The 10,695-nt window shown below is 38.6% G+C and overlaps 2 protein-coding genes across 2 annotated transcripts; one reads left to right on the forward strand and one right to left on the reverse strand.

Moving 5' to 3' along the window:
- Positions 1–1,767: 1,767 nt before the first annotated feature.
- LOC103138720 (ras-related protein Rab-39B-like) lies at positions 1,768–6,089 on the reverse strand. Its single transcript, XM_007553044.2, has 4 exons — positions 5,852–6,089; positions 3,829–4,061; positions 2,914–3,184; positions 1,768–2,666 (listed from the first exon to the last, which is right to left on the reverse strand). Exons 2-4 carry the CDS (start codon positions 4,041–4,043, stop codon positions 2,511–2,513), a joined length of 642 nt encoding a protein of 213 aa, XP_007553106.1. The 5' UTR covers positions 4,044–4,061; positions 5,852–6,089; the 3' UTR covers positions 1,768–2,510.
- A 95-nt stretch (positions 6,090–6,184) lies between these two features.
- Positions 6,185–10,455, forward strand: rab38c (RAB38c, member of RAS oncogene family). The gene is made up of 5 exons (XM_007557689.2): positions 6,185–6,263; positions 7,480–7,674; positions 8,054–8,184; positions 9,022–9,159; positions 9,936–10,455. Exons 2-5 carry the CDS (start codon positions 7,482–7,484, stop codon positions 10,092–10,094), a joined length of 621 nt encoding a protein of 206 aa, XP_007557751.1. The 5' UTR covers positions 6,185–6,263; positions 7,480–7,481; the 3' UTR covers positions 10,095–10,455.
- The last annotated feature ends 240 nt before the right edge of the window (positions 10,456–10,695 follow it).

Raw genomic sequence — 10,695 nt, forward strand, 5'->3', positions numbered from 1 at the left:
TGTGAGCTAATCAATAGATTGTTGCCTTTTCTGTATGAAGAAACTGCACCCTGAAGGGGTGATGTTTACTTTAGTAACATTTATGAACAAAGATTAGTTTTTATAAAGGTTTGGAGCCCCTCCATAAAGACTGCTAGATGGGATGACAAAATGAAAATAAAGTGAAAAAAGTCAAGGAAATGGCTAAAAAATTGAATTATAAAAACTATATAATATTGTTTTTACATTTGGTTTTAAATTGATGAATATCCTTTGTATTTAAGCAACATTTCTTATTACTATTCATATTAGTTACTTTTAGTAACTTTTTCACTGTCAGCTTCTAGATCTACTATTTTAATTGGCTTTTTAACACCGTATTTTCAAAATTATTTTACACAAATATACAAATTAAGGCCAAAGAAGAAAGCTGGGAGCAACATGTGTAACTATGGTGAAAGGATAATCTCTTAAATGATGTTGAAAAATTTAGAAAAGGAATAAAAAATGTTTGAAATGCTAATTTGAAATAGTGGTGTGATCAATGTTAAATGCAACTTTTTGGAAAGTATTAGTGAATGCTCTCCAAATGTCCCCAAAACATTTTCTAAAACCTCTAAAGACTCACAGATAATAACAGGAAACATTTACAGTGTAAAGTTAGTGACCCTTAAGGGAGCGTTACCTAGTCAGTGTTAAGTAGTCAGTTGATAAGGGTAGCTGCTTTGGGAGCAAATGAGCACATAATATAGAAAAGTAACTAGTTTGTTAGTTGTTCCCTGACTAGGTTTTCTACTTCTTTTCTGCATGTGCTTTCAATGGGGAAATGGCGCCCCCATGTGTTGAGTTGGCGTCCTTTGCTTGCTACTGAATATGAAGACCGTGTTATGTGCTTTTTACAGAATAGCATAGCAAAGTATTTCACTTCCCAGTCTTAGATTATTTCTGACATCCTAATTAGTTGGTTGACAGGAGAGGAAAAGGCTCAGTCTGTTACAGCAGCCAGATGCCTCACCCTCTGGAAATGTTACATTAACGTTCTCCAAATATTCCCCAGCGGTTGGTTTCCACACAGTTGTGACTTTATATAACTATCAAGAAACATTCCTGGTGAAAATAAACACTTCTATTTTGATAAGACTCCTTGATAATTGAATATATAATATATTTCAATGCAGCTCCAGTTAAATGCCTGAGAATAAAACATACAGAAAGTTGATTTTCTTGACTGCAGACCAGAGTTTTGTTAAAAGAGTGAAAGAATCTGAAACCAGTGCCTTGACTGGGATTCAATCAAATGCTCAAATCTAGATCCAAATATAAAGTATTTGTATAAAAAGTATAAAATATTTAGTAGGTCACTTTTACCTACTAAAAGCAGGCAAATTGAAAAAATGTTTTTTTTTTTTTAAACAAACAAACATCATAATCAGTTTATGTATTCTTGTATTATATAATGAGCATTTTACAATTTGAACTCACCTCTGACCAACATTTCTCCCTGTAATAGAGGTTAATCTTATCTTTGTTTGTTTGAAACTCAATTAATTAACTTGCTTGTTGACGGCCTAATGGAAGGCTAAGCATTAAATGTGTTTCATGAAGCAGACAGAAAGAGGTCTGTGGATTGAAAGGTGGTTAGGGTTGATCAAACAGGATCAACCAAGCTTGACTTTCTTTGTTCAGGCTAAATTTGGTCTTGACCTATGTAACATTTTCAATACCTTTTTTTCTACAGAGGAAAAAAAAGTTCAAACTTTTAAAAAATCACAGCACATAGAAAGGATCCACAGGGTTTGCAGGGTATATTTTATAAACTGAACAGATGCACAACATGAAACTACCACACAAATGCATACACTCTTATCGTTACACCAATCTGAAACACAAGTAAGAAAATTGTCCTGTTAATAACCTCCTGTTGTTAAAGGCAGTCAGTGAGCAGCTACAGAAGATTTTCCTTCTGACCAACTATTCCCTTCAGCAGTTAGAGGCAAACCAATGGGAAAATCCCAACTACTGGCTTGATTCATTGCTTCTGTTGTCCTGCACCTTCTCTCCATGTACACAGCAAGTCATATTCATGGCACAGGTGTCCACTTGGACAGTAACAACGTTTTCTTCTAATGTTTAGTGGTGTGGTGAGCCTCAGTCTTCCATCCGGACTAATTTCTTGTGGATACATGAGCAGATGGACACCAGACTGGCAGTAAGAGTCTCTGGCTTCAACGTAACCAGCCACAGGAGTTATCACTTGAGAAAAAGGCCAAAAGTGGCTGCAGTGTTGCTAAAAGCTACAGACACACGGATACATGCAGACAGAAAGGTGAGGGGTCAGGATGCTTCTTGTGCTTCTACACCTGTTGAGAATCTGAGCGTAGCTTTAAACGGATGGTTTAACAGTGCCGTACATGTAGGAGTAAAGTGAGTAACAGTCCCAAAAATCTGGCCTTAAAGCAACAGCAGCAGCAGAGAACTTCAGTCTGGTGAGGTTTTATTTATACCACCTTCCAGCTCGGGTGCTGCAGCCATCAGCAGAAACACTGCCGACTCCCTTTGGTGACTTCTTCGGAGGAATGGACCATGTTGGGAACAAATCCGCTTTTTACTCCTTCCCAGCCATCTTGGATCTGGATGTCCCCACTTCGGACCAGCTCAAAGATTTCCCTTGTCAGATCTACAAACGCCTGAAGAATAAAAAACATCTTCAGTCAGAATTAAATTAAATTTAGCTTAACTTCCAACAAATTTGGTTAGTTAGAATGCGTTGGACGACTACTTCCAACATAGAACCAAGTGCCTTAATAAATCAAATTATAGCTTGAAAACTGTATTTTGTATTTGCAATTTGCTTGACTATCTGAAACAATAAAGCCAAAACAGGAGACATTTCTGACGGTGCAGATACTTTTAAACATCGCTGTATAATCAGACCTTCTCCACATTAATAGCATCCCGTGCCGAAGTCTCCACATAACGCATCCCATAGGCCCCTGCCAGCTTCTCCGCCTCATGCTGGGTCACCTGCCGCTGGGCCTCCAGGTCACACTTGTGGCCGACGAGCAGGAAGACGATGCTGTGCGGCTGGACGTGACTTCGCGCCTCCTCCAGCCAGTTATGGACGTTCTGGAAGGAGCGGCGGTTCGTGATGTCAAAGAGCAAAAGGCCGCCCACTGAGTTACGGTAGTAGGCTCTGGTAATGGACCTGGACAGGAGAAAAACATGGGATTAATCAGTTTGTAGTTAACATGCTGAAGGCTTTTAATTGTTCCCACATTGTATCCCACTACAACCAAAAATCGCGTTGAATTTTACTGGTATTATCTGAAATAGAGCGACAAAAAGAAGTTCTGGCAAATAGGAAATAAGGGGATAAAATGAATTTCACTGCATGTAGTGTTAAGGGAAATAATCTGAACTGGATCCTTCAAATCCATCAAGAACTGGGTGAGAATCAAGACGTGGAAAGTCCTGGGCCGAGTCAGAAATCTGAAACAGTAAGAACAGTCTTTCTTCTGTTCTTTCTTCTTCATAACTGAATCTGTGTTTTCTAACTTGTTTCACATTACAGTAAGCATGAAACAAAGAGATAATCCAATGAGAATTAGAAAACAAACAGGCTCTGCAAAATTAAATCAATTTTGGAATTAAGGGAATATAATACAAGAGTAAAACTAATGTGGCAAACTAGACAGGAGCTGAACACTGGGCCTGCAAGGAACAATAAAAACATGAAATAACAAATGGGATGAAGAGAAAAAATGAGCAGGCAGTAAAATTTGTCTAGTTTTGTTTACATAGGCTGACAAAAAGAGAAACTTGAAGCGGTGAGTAAAATATTGTCTCTACCTGAACCTCTCTTGTCCTGCAGTGTCCCAGATCTGAAGTTTGATCCTTTTTCCCGGCTCGATCTCCACCAGGCGAGAGAAGAAGTCCACACCCACAGTGGGGTCTGATACCTGGGCGAAGCGGCCCTCTGTGAACCTCCGGATCAGACATGACTTGCCCACTGTGGAGTCTCCGATGACAATCAGACGGAACTGGTAAAGCCATATTGTCTCCATGACTCATGTGAGTTTAATCTGTCGCAGAGAAAGATGTCAGAAGGTTTTTCACCGAGCGTTAAACGGAAGAGAGAGGCTAAATCTCACACTAATAAAATTAACTTTAAATTGTTTATTTTTTTTTTCTGATCAGTTAATTGGTTTAGTTTGTACATTTTCATAAACACTCCTTTGCACAATTTCTCATAGTCATTCCACTTATACTACTTTTTGTTACACTATCGACATTTTAATGTTTTATTTTAGGTTTTATGTGGTATACCAACTGAAGCAGAAGAAAAAATGGAAACATGACCTTTGAAATATTTTAAAAATAAAAATCTTAAAAGCCACATTGTGTTTTGGTATTCTGCCTTCTTTACTCTGACGTCCAAAAATAAAATCCACTGTAGCCACCTGCCTTTCGAAATCACCTTATTGCTATAAATCAACTGTGTTTTATTAATGTTGACGTATAAATCTATTCTGTTCATTAGAAAACATTGCAGAACAACATGATAAAAGCTCAGGATGAAAAGTGTTTTCGTCAAGATGCTTTTGCAGCAACAATCCGAACATCTCACAGAATACTGTTGAACGAAACATCTGAACATGAAAAAAGCCTGGCACACCTGAAAACATCAAGACAGCAGTTCATACTGAAAGATGATCAGTGAAACAACCAAGATACCCATGATAACACTGGAGGAGCTGCACAACTCAGGTGAAAAATACAGATGTTGACAGAACAACTATAAGTTATGAACTACACAAATTTCACCTTTATGGGAAAGTGGAGAAAAGAAAGCCTTAAGATGTCCAGCTTATAGTTTGTCATACATCATTTATTGAGAGAAGACCAAAATTGAACTTTCAGACATACATGCAAAACTTTATTTTTGGGTTAAAGCACCGTTCCTACAGTCAGATACGGTGGAGGCAGTATCATGCTGAGGGTACGCTTCTTCAGCAGGAACAGAGAAAGATGTGGAGGTGATATGAAGATGGAAGGAGCTAAATGTAATACAATCCTGGAAGAAACTCTGCTGCAAACTGGAGAGGATGTTCACCTTCCCACAGGATAATGACATTCCTGCCAGAGTTAAAGAGGAATGGTGCAGATCAGAGCATATTTATGTGTTGGAACGGCTCCATCAAATTCAAAGTCTAGATCGTATTGAAAACAGGACAGTCTTCTTCAAACGTGGCAAAATTTGAGTTAGTTTGCAAAAAAAAGGATAAACAAAAAAATTGTGTAAATATGTTAAAAGCTGCAATCTAAAAAAATATAGAAATGTTCAATGAACACTAACATCTTTGCAAAGCTCTAAAAATACCAAAGTAAATGGTTCTAAAAGTAACAACAATCTAATTTCTTATTTTAAACAGTGCATCTGTTTAAAAAGCATGAAATAAATCAGTTGAGCCCCTGTATGTGTCAATTATATTATAATTTTTGGTTCATAACAATATTATAATAAGCTCAAATCATCTCAGCCCTGTGCAAGTGATTCACAGTGGGGTGATCTAATTTGAGGAGATAAGAGTGAGGGGGAGGGCGCTCCTCTCCAACTCAATAAACAGTGGTGTAGTCAGCCCCCATGTGGATTATAGAGTAGCTGGTAGGGAGCAATAACACTCAGTGAGGCGTTGGAGCAAGTCATGTATGCTTTCAGTGAAGAAATACATGCAGAATATAACATGTTGTTGCCCAGGTTCCTAAAAGGTAAACAAAGCTGTTTTATCCATTAGGCCTCCCCTAAATCATCCCAGGAGTATTTTTATTCTACATATTTAAGATTATACATGAATACCTGAAGATGGCCTACCTTGGTTCTGAGCTCAGCAGCAGTGAAAAACAAGCTCCATGTTGATGATTGTGTCTTCTGAAAATGACCCCTGAGGCTTTCGGTAGCTATGATGCAGCTTCTTACAGGAATAACCCGCAAAAGACGCAACACATGAATCCGTCCAGATCACGGTTTCAAAGGTGCAGGATATGGCTGCTCAGCGCGCAGAGCAGCTAGTGAAGCTAGTGATGGGAGCTGCTGATATTTCCGTGTGATCATCCGAAATGGCAGCAGGACACAGCACCACCACCAGCAGCAGCGGCAGCAGCATCACGCACAAACACCTCTTCCTCGCCCTCATCAGCACCAGTACCGTAACTACACCGACAACAGCGCAGCGACAAACTATCAAACTGCTGCATTCATGCCCTGGAGAAACAGATGGCGTGAGGTACACAGTTGTATTTAACTTTATCACTGCGTGCAAAGAATGATGTTTAGATAACTACCGGCTTTTGCAACTTAGTTTTACATACTGAAGCCCAATGTAAAATCAAACGTAACCGGATAATTAATCTTTAAGCTTTTTGCACAAAAATAAAACAGCACACATTCCTACTTTAAAAGGTTGTATATTTTCTGTTGATTCCTATTTGAACGGTTTGCAGCGTGTGTTGGTGTCGCAACTGTAGGGTTTTACTATTACTTTTGGTGTTATACGTGACGGATTGAGTTATAACAGAGAATGAAGTGGAACGTCTCCAGAACATTTATGAAAATTCACTCAATTTCTACAATTAAATAGCTTCCGTTTTTATGACATGATGAAATGATATGTACAAAACTACTAAAAACAGTTTAGATTTACTTAATCGTGACGCTTTCAGGAAAAGAAAAGTGAGGAGGCTGAAAGCGATATTTCCAAGTAAATGGTTACTTCAAGCAGTCCTTGAAGTAACCATTTACTCTCACTAAGACAGATGTTAGACACGGACTCAAAATATAATGTGACGGCCTGTTTGCCGCAAACTGCAGCGCTTTATTTGTGGACTTATGTAACCTAGCTCGTATTTTGTCAACAAAGCAGACGATGTATTCAGGTACTGTAGGCATAGAATGTCGTAATGCACAAACAGGGACACAAAATCCATGCAAAAAAAATATTTCATATTTTAGGCTTAAAAACGTAAAAGAAGAACGTTTTAAATAAATCCTTTGACGTAACATAGGCTTATAACTTGACCAATCGAGCCACACCTTGGTGTAGATGTTAGAATTTCAAATATAAGTATTATTTCCCCTAATAATTCCCCTAATAATTGTTATATCGAAAGATTGGAGAAAAGAATGTGGTTGATGCCTAGATTTACGAGCAGCTCTTAAATGCACCATCATCTCGTCCTATTCGGCTGTTAGACACGCGTTCAAACTGTTATAATAGGTTAGCCTTAAAATGATCGGCTCAGACCGTCAACGCCGTTTTTCCTGCAGACCGAATTGATGTGATGTTTTGTTCGTAATTTCACAGAAACAAAAACAACTTTCCATGACTTTGTTGTCACCAATATCAAGTTTTTCAACATCATTTTGTGTATTTATTTATTTCCCCCTTTATTTTTATTTTATTTATTTATTTATTTATTTTTGTCGTTTTTGCCGAGCTGCAGGCATGCAGCAGGAGCTTCTTTTCAAAGTCCTGGTTGTCGGGGATCTTGGTGTCGGGAAAACTTCTATCATCAAGCGGTACGTTCATCAGATCTTCTCCCAGCACTACAGAGCCACCATCGGGGTTGACTTCGCGCTGAAAGTTCTGCAGTGGGACAGTGACACCGTGATCCGGCTGCAGCTGTGGGACATAGCAGGTCTGCCTCAGCTTTGTACACCAAAACAAGAAAAACAGCAATCTTTTGAGCTGATATTTTAAAAAATAATAATTTAAGAGCAAGTACTTACAAACTTGAAAGTACTTTAACGTGGCTGTTGTGTTTGTGACTGTGTCAGAAATTGGAACAATAAAAAATACTTCCCCAGTGAGTCAGGCTGCCCTCTGCATGCCACAGAGCCTCCCTGTACTTGATACCTCCTCGTGGAATGTAGATCTTGTGTCTGACTGTGACTGAAGTGATCCCATGATCAATAATGTCAATCACATGATGGCAGCTACCGTAAAATAAATGGGCTCGCTCTCACACACACACATTCAGATATTTGTGGAGTTGATTTGCTGTTCTTTTGTCCCAGGACAGGAGCGGTACGGGAACATGACCCGTGTCTACTACAGGGAGGCGGTGGGAGCACTGGTGGTGTTTGATGTGACGAGGGCCTCCACGTTTGAGGCTGTGCTGAGGTGGAAGGATGACCTGGACTCTAAGGTGAGACAAACTCAGATTTAGGATTAGGGATTTTGTGTCCTTTTCTGATCACTCTGTCTCTCTCAATCTGTAACCCTACAAAAACAGAGACCTTTCCTGGTAATTCAGATGCTATGGAAACAATAAATCTGTGAATGTAATTGAATGTGATCATGCAGTGATACAGAAATCAGCATAGAAATAACTTTCTGTACTAGATGTTGAATAAAATGGACTGAAAATGGAGCCTTGAGGAATCAGATGTATAATTGCTAATTGATGCAAAGTAAAGCTGATCCGGTGATAAAGATTTGAACTAGTTTTCCACTGAACAAGACATTCACACACTTTTCCAGTAAACCAATTAGTGTTTTATAGCCAACTATGACACTCTTAAGATTCAGTAAGACCAACACAGAAGTTTTAGATGCATTGCTTTTAAGCTGTTTGTCATTTAAAACCTTTACCAGTGCTGTATCAATGCTGTGATATGGTCAAATCCCCTCACTGGAAAGCATTTTTTAATTAAAAAGCTTTAGATTTGTAGTGGACTTTGGTCAAGAGATGACAAAATACGTGTGGTAAGAAATGTTGTAATATCTCATAATCTACGCTAGGGGGCGCAGGCAAGCCTTGAATAAAAGTGGCCTGAAGGTGGAGCCTTGTGAAACTCTGCATGTCATCTTTGTCTGCTGAGATTTACAATTACAATTGGTTGGTTGTAAAAATCTAAAAAAACACTCATACAGGTTTATGAGTATCTTTGGGCTTGACTTTGACTTTGTTCTGGTTAAATTTTTGGATATAAAATAGCAGATGATGCAGCTGTAACGTGAGGTTCATTTCATCTTTCCTCAGGTGACCCTGAACCATGGGAGACCAGTTCCTGCTGTTCTGCTTGCCAACAAGTCAGACCAAATATCGTGTCAGCTGCCCAAACTGGACTTCTTCTGCAGGGAGAACGGGTTTGTGGGCTGGTTTGAGACTTCTGCAAAGGTAACATCACTTTGAAAACCAGAACAACAGCATCCAGACCCATGCTGCTGATTTTTAATGCAGAAGTGCACTAGTGCTATTAACTACATTTGAAAGCAGATTACCAAAGGAAAAATACTTAGGATAAATAGTAAAAGGCAACAACAGCTGACTATAAAATCAAAAGATTTGCTTGAAACACAAATTATTTTCTTTGTTTTTAAGAGAGAAACTGAATAAAAGTGTAGCGTGAAGTCCAGACTTCTGTTTTTCTCCCTTTCTGGCTCAATGTGTCTAAAGAATTACATCAGAGTAAAAGTCAGAGAAAACATTTCAGTTGAAGAATCCGTAAACTCTGCAGACAGCTCAGTGAGATCAGGACAGAAACATCCACTGCAGGTTCACAGCAGGATCCTGAGCTGAGCACGGAAACCTGACTGAAAGACATCACAGCTGATGGTCGTTGTTAAGAAGACACTTCACTGTTAAAACACCATAATGTCACTGACAAATAATTTTGGGCTGTGTGTGCTCTCAAACAGCTGGAAAAAACATTTTTGACTTTTCAGTAGCACAAGACCAAAATGTAACACATCCAGGTTTCAAAAATCTACACATTTTATTCTGAATTCACAGAAACCTAACTGCAAATTCACCAGATACTTTTCTTTGAACCTCTAAAATCCAATTTATGGTGTTACTAAATCCAGGGGGAAAAATTGTTTTGTAGCATTCAAGATGCAAAATAAGTTGCAAAGAACATTTCTTTAGAAATGCTTATGTGTTCTGACCATCAGGAAAACAGAAACATCGACGAGGCAGCGCGCTGTTTGGTGGAGCACATCATGAACAACGAGGAGAGCTCGGTGTCAGAGCGAGAGCCGTCCTCCGTCCTCCTGCCGGGATACGCCAGCACCGCCAGGAGTCCTGAAAACTGTTCTTCATGTTTAAAATAATCACATTACATCAGGGACAAAAGATCTGAAAGAAAAGTTCCTTTTATAAGTTACATGTAGAAGTAATAACATTATTTAAAGCTGTGCTCACACTCCAGTATAGTGGAGTATATAAAGTGGAGCACAAAAAGCAAGAGTTTTGTTTTTTATGGTTTTATTTTTTGTTATTTAACTAACTAGAAAAACACATGAAATGTGAACATTCTCAGAAAGATTGACCTAATATTTAGTTTGTGAGCCACGAATCACAGGCAATGTGAGTTCATGGTTTGAATGTTTGTATCAGTTTCTGCAATTAACACAATAATGTCAGCTTGGTCATGAAGCGGAGTCATGCCATTTTGTGTTTTAGATTTCTGTGTCCCTGAAAATAAAAAGAAGCCTAATATACAAATATGCATTTTTATGTTTAACCATCTAGAAAAATGAAAAAGTGATTATTTCAAATAATTACCTTCTCTGAACGTTTTGCAACCAGGCACTTCTGCAAAATTCTTTGGAGAAAAAAAATCCAGACCTCTGTGGAGGACAGTTGTGAAATGGTAATTGGACTGAATTTTACGGAAGAGGATTAGGGCCACTGGAAAAAAGAAAAAAAAAT

This window comes from Poecilia formosa, unplaced genomic scaffold (genome assembly GCF_000485575.1).
Source record: "Poecilia formosa unplaced genomic scaffold, Poecilia_formosa-5.1.2 Scaffold3, whole genome shotgun sequence".
NCBI classification, from domain to species: domain Eukaryota; kingdom Metazoa; phylum Chordata; class Actinopteri; order Cyprinodontiformes; family Poeciliidae; genus Poecilia; species Poecilia formosa.